The sequence below is a fragment of the Triturus cristatus genome, chromosome 4_2 (genome assembly GCF_964204655.1).
Source record: "Triturus cristatus chromosome 4_2, aTriCri1.1, whole genome shotgun sequence".
Taxonomy (NCBI): domain Eukaryota; kingdom Metazoa; phylum Chordata; class Amphibia; order Caudata; family Salamandridae; genus Triturus; species Triturus cristatus.
Genome location: NC_140586.1, coordinates 602,748,885 through 602,765,403, shown reverse-complemented (window position 1 = coordinate 602,765,403; position 16,519 = coordinate 602,748,885). Strand labels below are relative to the sequence as shown.

Genomic DNA, 16,519 nt, shown 5'->3' with positions numbered 1-16,519 from the left:
GAACAGTCCAGCCTGAACTGCCAGGCCAGGTCCTCCCTGGATCAGAAACCTGCATCCTGGAACCGGTTTCATGGTATCACCACTCATCAGTCAGACTAGCTTGAATCTGGTGGCATAGCGAGCATGGGACCCACATCTAGGTATACCCTTCCCACTTACAGCAACAAATGCAAAAAGAAAAGATGATGGTTTGAATGCTGAACAAATCAACCATTCACCCCCAATCACAGATGTGGGTTAAATTCATTGTTCTTTTGCTCACCACCCCATTCCAGTTTGGAACCAGCCATATGCAAATCAGTCTTGACCCTGCTCCCCATTGGAACAGTTAAGCCCAAACTGCCAGGCCAGGTCCTCCCTGGAACAGAAACCAGCATCCTGGAACCGGTTTCGGGGTATCAACCCTCATCAGCCAGGCTATCATGAATCTGGTTGCACAGCGAGCACAGGACCCAGGTCTGGGCATGCCCTGCCCACTTAGGGTGACAATGCAAACAGAACAGATGATGGCCGGAAAGCTAATCAAATCAATCATTCATCTCCAGTCACAGATCTGGGTTAAATCCATAATATTTTTGCTCATCACGCCATTCCAGTTTGGAATAAGTCATATGCAAATCAGTCTTGACCCTGCCTTGCATGGGAACTGTCCTGCCCAACCTGGAGACCAGGTCCTCTCTGGAACAGAAACCAGCATCCTGGGAAGGCTGACAATGACGTCACTGTGAAATCTAATACAAACCTTGAAGTCAGCACTACATCGGACATTTAAAAAAATACAAATAAAATAATTGAAAAGACAATCAAAATAAACCACACCTGAGAATATACTCCAATCCAGCATGACAAGGTTGCCCAATACATTTCTTTGATGCTAATATAGTTTGACAAAAGTAAACTTCAGGCCTCCCTAGTGAACACTTTAATCAATATGTGTCTGTTCAGGTAACCTCTTGGGAAGTGAAGACCTTTGTATTCACTACAAAGAATCTCTCTTTGCTCTTCACTAGGGTGGGCAGTGGGCAGAATTGGGGGAATTTGGCAACTTCGAGTTACTCTCATAGCGTGAAGTTCTTGCCAAATTCCACCAATTGCATTGTGGCATATTTTGTTCCAGCCAAGCTCCAAGAATGAGAGCAAGAATTGCTGTCCCCTAGTGACATTTTCCAACGCAGGCGGTCACAGGTGGTTGGGTGCAGTTGCAGTGAGAGGGCTGCTTCTCAAGAAGATTTGTTGCTGCTTGAGTAGATTTTCTACTTGAGCGGCAGCAAAATCAACTCCAACGGCTGCACACTCTCCCACTCCACATGGTGCCATTTGCACTGGTTTTTATGATTTAGGAGCTGGTATGCTACTGGCCCTAAATTGCTTTGCAAGATACATATTTCTGCCTATTGGTGGAACTCCTTGGAATCTCATGGAATTTTATGTAACTCCATGGAATTCCATAGATGAAAACTCCACGAGTTCCACCCACACTGACTCTTCACAAACAACATTGGTTAAGTTTTCAAACCCTTTATTTGATATACTCACTCCTACACAGCCTCAATGACATGTACCCAAACAAAACAGTTGTCTGGTGAATAGTTCCAAAAGGATGAGAGGGTTATGTGGAACTCTGTTATGGTATTTTTAGGACTAACTGGAAATAAAAATCTTAATTGCTGAAGTTCTCAATTTTAGTTGAGACAGATGCGGCCCGTGCAGGTGAGAGGGTTGGGGCCAGGTGGGAGGACATTTCGACAGACGACAAGGGAAAATTATTTATTTAATTTTCCCTCGGGTCGTCCATCGAATCTTCTCCCAACCCGGCCCCACCGCCCCACCACTCTTACCTGCACAGGCGGCTCCTGAGTGAAGATGTTTTTAAAGGGTAAAGGAGCTTAAATGAACAGGTTACTTACCTTCAGTAAGGCTTTTTGATGAATACACTATCTAACAACATATTTCTCACCGTAGAATAGTTCCCAGGCACCAATCTGTTCCCGGAAACGTTTTCATATCAGTCCTTCGAGTACCACTGGGTGGCATCAAGCGGCTCCACGCTTGACTCCACAGTGCCCCGAAAGTGACAGAGCAGATCCACATGTAAGTGCCAATCCTGTCGGCTAATGTCAGTTTCTTCTCATTTTCCCTTTCAGCACCATCAGACAGTGAGCATAAACAATCATTGGTACCAATGTGCTGAATAATAACTTAGGACCTGTGTAAATGTTAAAAAAGGCCACTCCACAGAATGGGGAAGTAGGAGGGTGGTAGAAATCTGCAGTTAGAGTATCCACCAGAAAGAGCATTACTGAAGGTAAGTAACCTTTTCTTCTGATGGATATTTCTAACCACAGATTCCACACCTAAGAATAGATGCCAAAGAAGTACCGCAGATTCCTCACCTTAGAATAGATACCAACGCAGTACCTCCCTAAGTTTGAGGTGCTTTAGAATGGGCTCAGGTCAAAACGTCTTGCAGGACCGAGTGGATAAAATAGCGTTCCTATCAAGTCAGTAGTGTGTCATGAATGTGTGCACTGACAACCATGTCCCAGGCTAGCAGAAGGCAATTGCAGCCACTCTTTGTGCCAAGTAATGGTAGCCGTCTTACCCCTGGTAGAATTAACTCTCATACCTTCCAGAGGCTGCTTCTTGTCCAGTGTGTAGCAGATCTTAATGCTATCTACCTTGACAGGTCCTTTTCTGAATATCATTCCCTTTCTTCACACCGGAGAACTCCACAAAAAGTGAACAGTCTACTCTATGGTCTTTGGTACAATTTATGTAAAAACTTAAAGCCCTTTTGGAGTGCAGTCAATGAAGCATTTATTCCCCTTTTTGAGTGGAGAGTTGCTCAATGTGAAAGGAATTTTTGACTTTTGGCAAGAATGTTGCTTGAGTCCTTAGCACCAACAGTAGTACTGAAAGTGTCTGACGTTCACTCACACAATGATCTGACGTGATAGCAATGAGGGAAACATTCTTTAAAGTCAGGAGACACAGCAAGCAGCTATGCAATGGCTCAAAAGGAGTACACATGAGAAACATCAAGACTAAGTAAAGGTCCCACTGTGGTATCACAAACGGTTAGGGAGGGAACATGTGTGTCAACACTTTAATAAATCTCAACACAACATGTGATTTAAACATGCATGGTTGGTTTGATAAATGTAGAAAGGCTGAAAGGGCTGACAATCTACCTTTAACAGTGCCCACTGGAAGATCTTGTTGGGACAGAGATAAAACTAAGAAGAGAATGTACAAAAGCTTTGCTTATAAGGGGTTAGTCTTGTGGAAACCATACCAGGCCACAAATTTGTCCCAGCGCATGGCATAAATGGATGTGTATGGATACCTGGCAGCAAGGTTGACATCCACCACTTCAGATGCAAGATTAATTGTAGTTAGTTGCTGCCACTCAGTATCCACACATGTAGGTGTGGATTGCCCAAATTTGGGTAGAGGACCTTGACCTGTTGCTGAAACTGGAAGTCCTTTCAAAGGAATATGGCTCTTTACAATGAATGCGTAGTTCACTCATTTCCTTACATTGCAAGTCGTTTCAATGACTTGCTGTAGGGGGCACGCTGGATTTAGGAATAGTATTATTCACTATTCCTAATCCAGTTTGTGCAACAGCAGGGAAGGTGTTGTATTCTAAATCCGACACCAGTGCACCCCCTATAGCAAGTTGTTGAAACGACTTGCGATGTAATGGTACCTGCGGTAACAACGCGGACATTGTAACAACCGCGTTGTAAAGGAACCACGTTGTGGAGGCAGCGTTGTAAACGCTGTTTCCCTTGCAAAGTGATCGGAGGACAGATGCTCATCTACAGATGGTCTGAGTACTACACTCTCCTGGTCCAATTTGGAACCTCTAGGATGATTTGAGCCTGTTTTTTTTTTACACAATATGGGCAAATTTGGGGTAGGGACAGGTAGGTGTTCAGGAGTCCTATGTCCCATTTCAGCTGGAATGCATCTCCTAACAAGTGTTCTTGTGGAAACTCAAGTGTACCAAACGTTTGACAATCAGTGTTCTCGATGGTGGCAAAAAGATCTAGCCAGAGTTCTCACTACGGGTGGAAATAATGTGTACTTGTTTGGGGTGTAGACGTCACTCATGGGCCCCTGGATTCTACCTGCTCAGTTGGTCCGATGAAAAATGGACTGGGAATCAGCCTGAGTAATTACCTGTGTCTGAGATTAAGTCAAATATTCACTCCATCACTTTTTTGTAATTTTCATTGTGGTCCCCTAAGTGTGGTGGGCATGCCCAGACCTGGCTTCCGTGTCAACAGTGCCACTGGGACCAAGCTGCAGCCAACCGAAGAGGGCCAGATAGTCCAAAACCAGTCTTGGGTGGCTTGTGTTCTGTTTCAGAAAGGACCTTTCTTGGCAGTTCAGGCAGACTGTTCCTACAGGACCACAACCAAGGCTATTGTGCATATGACTGTGTGTAATCTGAGGTGGCACAGAGGACAAAAATACAATGGACTGAATGTGATCCTGAAAAATTACTAGTGGCTGAGATTAATTCAAGTATTCCATACATCACTTTTTGTATTTTTAATTGTGATGCCATGAGTGCGATGGGTATGCCTAGTCATGGTTCCCTTGTTACTGCGCCTCAGGGACCAAGCTGTACCTGACTGAAGAGGCCTAACTAGACTGAAAGTGGTCTTGGATTGCTTGTGCTCCAATTCAGAGAGGACCTAGATGGCAATTCAGGCTGGACTCTTCATATTAGAGCAGGACCAAGGCTGGCTTGTATATGGCTGTGTCTAATGTCAGGTGGCATAGTGAGCAAAAACATGAGGGGCTAGAATGCGGTCCCAAGTAATTATCAGTGGCTGAAATTAATTCAAGCAATCCATCCATAATGTTCTTGTATTTTTCATTTTGATGCCCAAAGTGTGACATGTATGCCAATTTGTGGGTCCTGTGCTCACTGTGTCACTGGAAACAAGCTGCACCTGACTGAAAATGCCCAACTAGAATGAAACTGGTCTTGTGTTGCTTGTGGTCCAGTTCAGAGAGGACCTAGTTTGGGAGCTCGGGCTGGACTGTTGGAACAGCTCCAACGCCGATTTGGAAATGGCTGTGTTTAATCTGAGGATGGACTGGAATGTGACCCTGAGTGATTATCAGTTGCTGAGATTAATTCAAGCATTCCATCTATCACTTTTTTGTACCTTTCACAGTTTGTTGGCTCTGGAATACAGGAACCCTGCCAGGTAGTTCACGATCAGGAAAATGCACTGATGCTCCACCCACCTTAAGAGTAGCAGATCCTCATGACACTGACCCCATTCCTCAGTGCTTATTGCAGGACCACATGGTGGTGCTGTTGTCCATCAGAACCTGCACCAGCCTACCTTTGATGGATGACAAGAAGACATTCAGAGATAGATGAATCACCCTCAACTAGAGCAGATTGATGTGGAGCCAGCCCTTCAATGGAGACCAGAGTCCCAGATGTCCACCTCCCCAGATGACCTCTCCAGTACAGCAGGGATGTCCTGGAACAATTGTGTTCAAGCAGCTCAACTGTTTATCTTGAGCCATCTCCTCAGAGACATGGATGGCATTGGCCATACTGCCTTGCTGTTGGGTCCCTTGAACTTCAAATTACATGGCAGATGCTGTATGTGCCACCTGGATAAGCTGATAAGGAGAATGCTAAGAACGCTACAAGCCTCAGAGCCGCTCACACTGTGACCCAGGATTGAGCCCCTAATATCTAGATTATGGTTTGAATGTCCTGGATTCGCTGTGATAAAAGGGAAATCACGGAACTCCACTGTGTCCAGGACTGCTCTAGAGAACGGAAGCCACTGTGAAGCAGTCAGGTGGAACTTTGGCTCGATGGTCTTGATCTCCAAAGATGTTAAGAGGTTTGCCATTCTCCGGAGAGGGTCCACGACGGACAGCGGCGAGCACGCCTTAAACAGCCAGTTGTCGAGGTATGGTAGTATACCTGACCTCCAATGATGGGTATTTCTGACCTCCAAAGATGGGCAATAGCAACCACCATCACATTTGTAAAACCAGAGGGGAGCTGATAAGGCCATAAGGGTGCAGAACAAACTAAAAATACTCATGGCCTACCTTGAACCTTAGAAAACATCTGTGTAACTGCAAGATGGGTATATGAAAAGACGTGTCCTGCAAGCCCAAGGACACCATCCAGTTGTGTTGAATCCATCCATCTACAAGAAGGCATTCAGAGGATGAATTTCCATAGCAGGCTTAATGCCCTTCCTTTTTCAGAATGAGGAAATAGCCAGAATACAATCCGCTAATCTTTTGGAGCCCAGAACCCTTTCAAGGGCACCAACTGAGAGCAGTTCTGAAATCTGCTGTGGTGTGGGAGTAATAGTATGAAGGGCAGAAAGAAACAGCAGAACATAGCCATTTTTAACGTTCTGTAAGACCCATCTGTCAGACATCATGGCGCGCCAACCTGAGAGGAAATGTTGAATCCTGCCCTTCACCAGTTGGGTATGCTCCACTAAAGGCAAACTAAAGTGGTTTGGTGGCTGTTGTAGTAGTGGAAGAGGAATTGGAAGACGGATGCCCTTGCTGGCAGCATGCTGCTTGCAGGACTCATGTCCATGTCCTCGAAAAGACTACGGTGCCAACTGCACATGTTGGAAAGGCTGTCTCTGTCTATATGCTAGCCCTCTGGAAGAGTATCTTAATACTTTGTACTGATGCAGAAACTGTTTGGCAGGGGTGAACAGTGCCAATGAGTGTGCCATGGATCTGCCATCCTTAAAGAACTCCAAGGCAAAGTCTGCTTTTTCATCAGACAGGCATGACCCCTCAAAGGGCTAATACAGGAAGGAGGCCTGCACATCATCAGAGAAACCTGCGGAATGCATCCATGTGTGTTGATGAAGTACAACACTAGTTCTAACTGCCATCCCCAGGCAATCCATAGTATCCAGACCTGTGAAGACAACATACCTGGCAGTGTCCGGTGTATCATTAATTGTTTGCGCCAGGGGCCCTAAGGTCTTTTGGGGCTGCCAGCAACATATTGCTGGCCATGTCCCACAGTGTGGGTGTAAAAGAACCCAGCAAACAAACAGCATTAACTGATCATAATGCTAGAATGGCGTTAGAAAACGTACTTGCCAAAAGCCTAAATCCTCTTGGAATCTCTGTCCAGAGGAGTGGTCGGAAATGAGTAGGGGTTCACCTTGATGGTCAAGGCCTTTTCGAAAAGGTTCTCTGGGGTGGGGTGCTTGGGGAGAAAATCTGGGTCACCAGGCACTAGACTGTGATGTCTGGCCACCTGTCTATTCACAGGTGGGCAAAAACAAGGTTTTGACTAAATCAAAGTCTCAATGAGGGCATTGCTAAAGGGAAGCAAGGGCTTCAAAGTAGATGGTCCGGATTGTAAAATCTCTGTTAGAACATTTGTTTTGGTCTTAATAAAGTGCCTCCGCTGTCCTTCGGGCCGCCACCGCAAATGAGACACTGTCTTCTGTTGGTGGCCCAAGCAGTGAGTCAACCTCTGCTTCAGGCAAGTTGTCAATCCCACTGGCATTATGTAAACCCAGACAGCATGATGACCAGCTGCACTTTTGTGATTTCCTAACATGACACTTGAGCCAAATTCAGTTCGGAGTGCATGATAGTGCAGTTATCACACAATTACGAGACGTGGTCCGAGCCCAGACACCAAAGACAAACCTTGCGTTGGTCTATGGCCAACATCTGATTCCAGCAGTCTCAGCATGGCTTGAAATCTGTTGTTTTGGGAGGGGACGTTGTTACTCAGATCACTGGTAAAATCATTTGAAATGTAATCTGGAAACTGACAAATTTGGGAGAGGAGCTCTGGATCCAGCTCAGAGGGTGCTGAAAGAAAGGAACTAAAATCAGCATATGGGGTGGTGCTTATATGCAGCTCTGCTCCCTCACTTCTGGGGCTTCACAACCCCTCTGATTGAAAGCACTACAGTCTGGCACCTGGGGAGTGTTCTAAAGTGAGTAATTATCCATCAGAAAGTAAAAAACTGTGATGAGCATGGGGTGGCAGGTATTGATCATGGTGGTTTACTTCAACGGGAAGATCACAAGAAATTACATGAATAAGCTAATTTTGATGCTCTGGATGCTTATTTAAGGACCTTTTTTAGAATATGGTTGGAAGACTGGAAGCTATTACTTGTAACATGGGCTGATTCGGGCATGTTGCTGTATGAAAGTGGTGTTGCGTTGGGAATAAAATTCAGTGTGCTCCTACAACTTCCATTCGTTTGTCGACATATGTATCTAACAAAAGGTACATTTTACAACTCAACAGTGCAATTCACTGTGTCTACATCAATGTGTCATACCTGTATTCTTTTAGATCTTTGATCAATAATCTCCGTTCTATTTGCTGTTGTCGTAGTCCCTCCAAATGTCTCTTTTTTTCCAGCGCAGTATCTTCTCTGAATACGGCTCTATCGTGGTTAAGCAGAGTTTTTGTCATTGAAGTATGTTTAGTTCTAAAGACTTGAACAAATTTATTATCCACTTGTTTATGTTTCTTCTGCTCTAAAGACTGGAGGTACCTCTCTTTCATATTTTCAATATGTTGTGAATTACTGAGCTGCAGTTGTAGAAAAGCGTTTTGTAGTTTCAAACCATCTACTTCACGTTGTCTTAAAGCTTCACTCCTTTTCTCCAGTAAAAATCCGTTCACATTGACTTGTGCTTCTTTCTTGGCTGATTGTATAAGGAAAACCTTGTGCATCTTTTCCTCCTGTATTTCATGCCTCTGCCTCGCTGTGTAGGCCTTATCAATTGCATAAAAACCAGAGAATTTTGCGTAGCTGTAGGTTTTCCTAGACAGTTTCTTCTCCGAGCTGTTCTGCCTGCTGTGCAACACACGAGGTTTTTGTTGTGCCATTGAATGAAACAGACTGTCAGCATGGCGTATATCATCAGCTGCCTCCTTATGCGATATTTGCATTGTAGTCGTTGAGTCTGCTTTGTGAAGTATTGACTTGAATCCAGAAAGTCTAAATTTAGTTTTTCCCTTGTCCTCTAAATCAGGTTCATTTGAAGGCTCTAGATCACATAAAAAATACGTCATTAAGTTCAAAACATATACAGTAACTGGAACAGCGTTTTTGATGATGTAATACATTTACGAGTATCTAATAATTTGTGAATATTGTCCAATGTGAAATCATAAAAGCAGGCACAAATAGGAAAAATTCTAAGCCCATCACAGAAAATATTGCTCGAAAATAGGGAAACTAGTAACAGGTAAACAAGAGCTATCAATAGTCCTAGATTTCCTGTGAATTACACTAATGACATCAATCAGACTGTGGTGCAAATTGCACAATGGTACCCAAACTTTATTTTTACCGTTTTTACATTTAGCACGCATTACCGGTTTCGGTCAAAATATTTTTGCACTCACACTTTTCTCTATGTACCATTTGGAAGGAATTAAAGGGACCAAAGTCCTGCCAAGCATCACGCATCAGGAGTTAGACTAACGCATTTCAGTGTGGTGCTCCGAATCACCACCCTGAAATGCGTTGTCACGCATTTGCATAGTGTCTAAGCCTCATGAAGCACTGCCCAAAACTGTCATGTGTGGTAGCTGGCAGCGCACCGCCCATGCCTTGCGCGAGCTGCTTCTGCCGGTTTGGTGTGTGCAGCTGAGCTAAAGCTGCTGCTGGCAGGCAGCTCACTATTTCCCGAGGCGCCGCTCGCAGACAGTCTGACTTCATTGTCAGGCCCAATGGATACTACTGTCACAACGGGGGCGGGGCCGGTCAGATTAAGTTGATTTACCATCAAACATCTTGCGGGGGAGAAGGGAGACGTCACATCCTGCTGCTGAAGGAGGGGAGTTTGTTATTTAATCATGGCGCCATAGCTGCCAAGGTGTCTGATTGCTTACATGTGACATTTTCATAATTTCATTGTAATTATGAGTGACATTTCAACAACTACGAGTGACTTTCACGCAAGTAAAATCAAATAATGAAGATGAGGGAAATATATCAATATCTGAAGTTACACCCATTTGAGCAACGAGAAACTCTAATTAATATCTTAAAACTGCTGCAAAGGACTTGAAATAGAAGGGCAGTAACCAGACACCAGACTGTAGTGCTCAGTAACAGAGGACAGACAGGCACTACTGCAGCTGCTCAGAAATGCCAAGCCTTTTTGTGTGATAAACGAAAAGGATCCCACTTTGGTTTGCAGATGCAGAGAAAAGATGGGAAATACGATGCGGAAAATTGATCACACATTCTCCATTGATCGATGCAAAAGCTGGAATCAGGTGGTACAACCAACCTGATAACTCGTAGAAATGGCGTTTTTTGCACCACAATCGAACACAGACCTCGGACAATGGCAATGTGGGGGCAATGAAGGTAGAGCACACTGGTCAAAGAAGTCCATCCCCATAACCACTTAAGGAAATCAAAGAAGAAAGCTCGCCTGAGACAATATTTGCGTTCCCGAGAAGAAGAAACATTAAAATACAACAATAAATAAAGTGAATTAAACGTGATGTGTGACTTGTACATTAACAGTCACTATGTTTCAGTTCCTCCTCCCTATATATATGCAAATACCCAGCGGGCTGATTCACATAAATATTTAAGAGCCAGGGAAGCAGTATTACAGGACTCAATTTGAGAAAAAGTGGAAAGAGGGCTCATCCCTTCCAACTGTACTAATTGCATACACATTTCTTTTTGAGATGTTTTGCTGGTAATTCACAAATGTCTGTAAGAATACGTACGGGCTACTACTTAAGTACTACTTTGCAACTCCAAAATGTTTTTGTGAAGAGCCCTCCTCCTCCCCCCAATTGCTTGCCAGGTCCTACACAAAAAGAAGGAGTTCCTACTTCGTACTAGGTAAGCGTGAGAGCTCATCCTGGACACTAGCAATTTGTATCCCCACACTGTAACAAATTTGCATTTATTAAATTTTGTGAGGGATAGTCTTCGTCTTCCTCACCTTCAGGATCATGTCCTCTTCTTTTTAGTCTTTTAATACAAAGACATGGACACTTGACATAGGACTTTGGGCATCAGTAGGGATAGGAGCTGAACTCTAGTCAGGAACACATGGACTCAGAAAAATGAAGATTATCTATAAATAATCATAGAATGACCACATTGTCTGTTTTTGTCATCACGCTCTGTGCTACAAGAGGGTACACAGGTACTGCTGTTCTGAAGCCCTCATCCAAGAACAGGACCAGAGATCAGTACACCAAAAATGACAAATCAGTTACAGTGAGAGCTTTCTAAGATATCCAAGGTGATAGAGGTGACAATCTTTTTTGCAGTGCCTGGTTTACTTGTTACTGAAATGTAATTGAGGCTGGGAAGGACTTACAGAGCAATTGAAAAACAATGAATGTATGCCCTTAGTCACACGCCCTCTGACGAAAGGATTTAATTTCTCCCATACACTACAATTGTGGCCAGACAACAGCTTCATTAGATGCATATTGTAGCTCCCTTTAGTCACCTTTCCTTTGCAAATGTAGCTGCTCATTTATTTAGGAAGTCAGGCAAAAACCGCGCAGAGATGCCTGGTAGATGGAATTGGAGCATCTGTAAAATTCTCCAATTAGGGGAGACCAGGGGGTGTGGGATCAGTACCATGCCCCATAAATCGTCTTCACTTTGGCCATCTTCTCTAGCAGAAGTAGCAGAAGTTGGAAGAAAGACACACAAAGCTCCAGCTGACTACCAAAAAGACAGGGTCCTGATGACTGGGAATGAAAACTGTAAGCGCAAGGAACACCAGTCTCGGAGGGAAATATACACACTTATGCTTCCCTTCGTCTGGGTGTCATTAGTTGGAAGACTGGGATAGATATGGTGCCAGTCTAACGAAGTGAAGTGTTAATTGAACTGGCTCTTCTGTGCAGCCTTCCCACCTGCAAAGTATGATGTGGTAAGCAACACCACATTCACTGCTGCCCGAATAAAGACATTTCATTGTCCCATGTTAGATGACATAGGTTTTTGCCACTTGGTCGTCAATCTTGACCAGGACAGTCTGGCCAAGGATGAATGAAGTACAATTTGCAGTGCTGAGAATTATCATAGACAACGCAATACAGCTGAAAGAACAGGGTGATTAGTCCCAAGACTGACCTGCATTATAGGAAAGCAGCTTAATAAACGTTGGGGTAGTGGCTTCCATCTTGATACGAGCTGTGGTTGAGCTCTCACACAGGTAAAGCAAAGTAGCGCTAAGATGGAAATACTGGTTTCTCTTAGGAATCCAGAGCTAATAGTTGGCGGTTCAGCACAAGCATCAAGGCCTTTCTCAGGAAATTGTCTATGAGTACATGATCATCAGCAGAAAAAAACAAAACTAAAGAGACGAAATAAGGTAAAATTCACATAGCAATTCACTTACAAAGAGTGCAATTAAACATTCTAAAAAAAGAAATAGCACACACTCGTTGAGGGGATCGGGTAAAGGAGATGCCACATATCAGTTTCTTTCATGTTCTTGAATATATATGTGTAGGTCTCTAAAGAGTTGTGGTGCTAAAGGGGCTATCATTCGGAGCTATCGGGCATGTATAACATGTATATGCCTGCTTTCAGAAGGCAGTTTAGAAGAAATGCTGGTTTCGGGTGCCTGTACTTCAGTGACAGATAACCCTGGACCAAAGGGTAATATTTAAAAGCCATACATTTTTGATTTGTCAAAAATCTTTGAAATCTACTGTTGGGTAACTGGCTTTCTTTATCTTAAATATGTCACCACTGGGTCAATCAGGTGATGGATATTTTCAGAATGGTTGCACGTTTTATCCTGTCCTGGGTATAGCGGGATAGAAGGACTGCATATTATAGATTGCTGAGGAATGTTTGGTGCCTGCATTTTAATGTATAAGTGTGTTGGGTGTAGAATCTGGCAAAGCTTTGCATAAGTTCTTTGTTAACTTGTGCTGAAACTAGACTCTCCTGTTTACAATCACAAGAAAGGAGCCTTTGACATAGGTCCCGGATTTTGCATCGATTCAGTGACATCCATGGGTGCCACAGCCATGAAGGCCTGAATCCAAGAGAAAGTCAGATTCTGCCATTTGTGGCTCTATTCATAGGTGAAATGTCAAGGCAGGATTCTAAAAAGTCTTCTAACAGAGGACCTCCGAGCATTAGTAGTCAACTTTTTTGAGACGGACCTTCCAGTACAAAGTGTTTACGAGCAGTCAGCACCTTTATGGCCAGTCAGCACCTCCATCATCACACAGGTATAACGCTCCAGGCTTTTGATGAGCAGTTCTTTTCAGGAACAGCTGGTGATCTAGATTCCTTGTCATCTCTTGAATGAGAGGAAGTTTTCCTTATTAAAACCTCTTATGGGGAGCGTAGGCCAGTCTTGGGACAGGCAGGCATATGTGTATGTATTTAGTGGGACATACATAACACAAAACTAGAAGGGAAGCACTAAAAGGTGGGTGGGAGCACTGCGAGGCAATTCAAAATTGTTTACAATTAGAGAGGTGTATGTGGTTTGTGTCAAGCGGTGTGCTTGTTTTATTAGAAGTGATTTGTGTTTAGTTTCTTTATGATATGCGGGAGAGTAAACAGTAGAATATCTTGCTTGTAGTCTTTCTTCCATTTCTACTTTCCCAGTATGGCATGGTCCTTGCCTTTCTGTGGCACTGTCCATCTGCGGTAGTTAATTTGTTAGCCACACACGGGTGGTGTTGCTGAATGTTTTGCAGATGATGGAGCTGGTCTTGAAGATGATGCATGCTTGGTGGTAGAGCCAGCGTAATTCCTTCAGGCTTAAGGTGCAAGGTCAAACGTCTTCAGGGCCTTGATTAAGTTCTTGTCAAGTATGTAAGATGCCTATCATGGTTGTTTCATGTGTACCAATGTGGAGTTAAGGTGGTGATTGAATAGTATGTTGTCTCTGTTCACATGGACTAATGCTTGCACTGCAGTTGTGAAGTTCATTTGCAGTATGAAAGACAGCCCTATTTTCAGGAGAGAAAGCTGGCACCATGATGTCTTGGCCTACATGGCAATGTGTTCAATGAGGAAGAGGTCTGTGTTGTGGGGCAAACAAGGGAATTCTCTTTAGCTATAAGATGGGGAGTGAAGTCAACTAGGTTGTTATCAGATAACAAAGTGTTTATCATCTATTGCGTTGTTCTTCTGGCGAGTAGGAGGAATTGCTTTTTGTCAAATAAAGCTTAAAGCATGTGCTTGAGGCAGGATTTAAGTCACTGAACATCAGGGACTGTGGATATTTTGAGATAAAGTTGTGTGTCATTTGCGGATTGGTGGATCTTAAAGATTTCATCGATTGGTATCAATTTGAAGTGTTCCATAGAGATGGCATTTTCTGCAGGAGTGAGGCAGTTTCTGGGACCTTAGGAGCCATCTGGATAAGGTGTTCAAAGTTTGTGAGGTAGTTACAGAAGCACTGTAGGCCTGCATCAGAGAAGTCCAAGCGTGTTTTGTTGGTGTGGAGAAGTGCTTTGTCGTTAAATGTATCAAAAACTGTAAAGAAGTCAAACAAAATTAGGAAACAGCTCAATTTTGTCATTGATTAGGAGGGTGTTGTTGATGCTGGAAAGGGTAATTGTGTACATGCTGGAGGGATGTTTAAATATTAGTAGTCTTACAGAAGTTTATTCTCGTTGCTCTGCCCTTTAGTTAAATAGAGACAGCTTTCTTGATAATTTTTCAAGTGAAAGCCAGGATGGAATTGGGAAGTTGTTGGTGAGATTATGAGGTTCCAGAGTAGGTTTTTCAGCAGGAAGAAGGTGCCTTGAGAGAGGGAGGAGTTGACAATGTGTGTAAGGGGAATATCCCTGGAAAGGTTTCAAAATAGAAATGGTAGCATTCTATAGATAATAGACTTCACCTCTCTACTTGGACTTAAACTGCTCAGTCAACATGTATCATATTCTGGCCATGGTCCATGAAATTTAGTACCCTCCCTGCCTTTTACAAGTTTCCAGAGGCAGACTTCTATTTGTCCCAATATAAGCAGGCCTCTCTCTTTGGAAGCCACCCTTGACATACTCTGTACATTCTTTCACAAAGAAACAGGAAGTGATCCAAAACCAATTATGGTCATGTCTGCAGTCTGTAAGGTTGTCATTTTCAAACGTTTGCGGCTGTACTACTTCCTATATGTCACTTACTTCTTCCACTTTCTCCGATTTTCAGTTTCACATTAAAACAAGCATTGGCATAGCCAATAGGTCTCGCCTTTGGGACCTTATAAGTGTTGAGCCATGTAACAGTTGATGTTGTTGCACAAAGGATATTGTGCTGCATAACTAAATACTTATAAGGCCCCAAAGACGAGACCTATTGGCTATGCCAATGCTTGTTTTCTCTGTGTTCGTCCAGTTCAACGGGAATAGCTCCCAGAATGCACTGCTTTGTTAAATGACAGTGCATGATTTGAAACAGACTGCCACAGGGCATGGAATCATTCAACAAGTGCTGGCACTCCCACCAGAGCATTGTAAACCATTAAAGGAATGACTGCTAACGGAGCCTTCCATTCTCCACCACATTATCCGTCGATGCACTCACTCCTTCATTTATCCATTCACTCACTCGTCCCTTTACCAGCCATCCATCCGTACACCCATCGGGTCATCTATTAATGCACTGAGTCACTCAGTGCACTTGTGTGCCCATTCATCCATCTATACACGCATTCATTAGTTCATCCATCAGTGCACTCAATCATTCATCCAAACATCGACTTTTTCACGCATTCACCACTCACGTGCTAATAGTGTTGTCAGGGAAAGAGAAAGACTTGTTTCCCAAAGATATTCTCATGACGTCACTGCTCGTTTTTCTATCACATTCACTGAAATCATAAATAGTGAAATGACTGGAATAACACCAATCTCCTCAAGTGCAGTGAGGATTTCCGCACAGAACTTACCACTGCTGCTATATAGGTACCAGGGGTCTGGGGCTGCATTCCTAGGAGGTGAGGTGAGTTTGTATTCATGAGTGAAGTTCGAGGGCTTCCGGGACTGATGATGATGTCACACCTCGAGTTCGGGACCGGGAGATGTCAGAGCGAGGGGGGATCAGTGAGAAGGGCTTGGAGGGAAGTCAAGCCTGGAGGCTGTGGACTGATGGGTATTTCGGAAGGTCCATCGCTGGGGAGGTGCAGGAATCAATGTATTAATGTGCCGGGACGGGCAGTGGGATGGGAAGTGCTTCTACTTGTCAAGAGTGGAATGGCTTTTTTAATCCCGTTACATTCCTGTACAACGGATTTGAAACGGTAGAAAGTGTAAATTGTAAGTATTCTTCGAGCAATTCATACAATTTATATAGGTAATTTCTCCGCAGTGTATAACAGCTGTCGTAACACAGGAAGGAGTGGATTACTGGACAGTATTCGAGAGGAGGAGCAGGGCAGACAGGGAGATTTTGTTGTTGCAGTTTTTATAGCGCTAAATCAACACGGAGGTACCAGAGCGCTTTACTTGAGCACCAGTTACATGACAGAG

General features: G+C 43.7%; 1 protein-coding gene across 2 annotated transcripts in view; it reads right to left on the bottom strand.

The window, feature by feature from the left end:
* Positions 1-16,519, bottom strand: part of LRRIQ3 (leucine rich repeats and IQ motif containing 3) — a 432,105-nt gene that overhangs the window by 38,959 nt on the left and 376,627 nt on the right. For both annotated transcript variants that reach the window (XM_085602282.1, XM_085602281.1), the window contains exon 8: positions 8,349-9,066. In XM_085602282.1, coding sequence (XP_085458408.1) covers positions 8,349-9,066 — 718 coding nt within the window. The remainder of the gene's footprint in view (positions 1-8,348; positions 9,067-16,519) is intronic.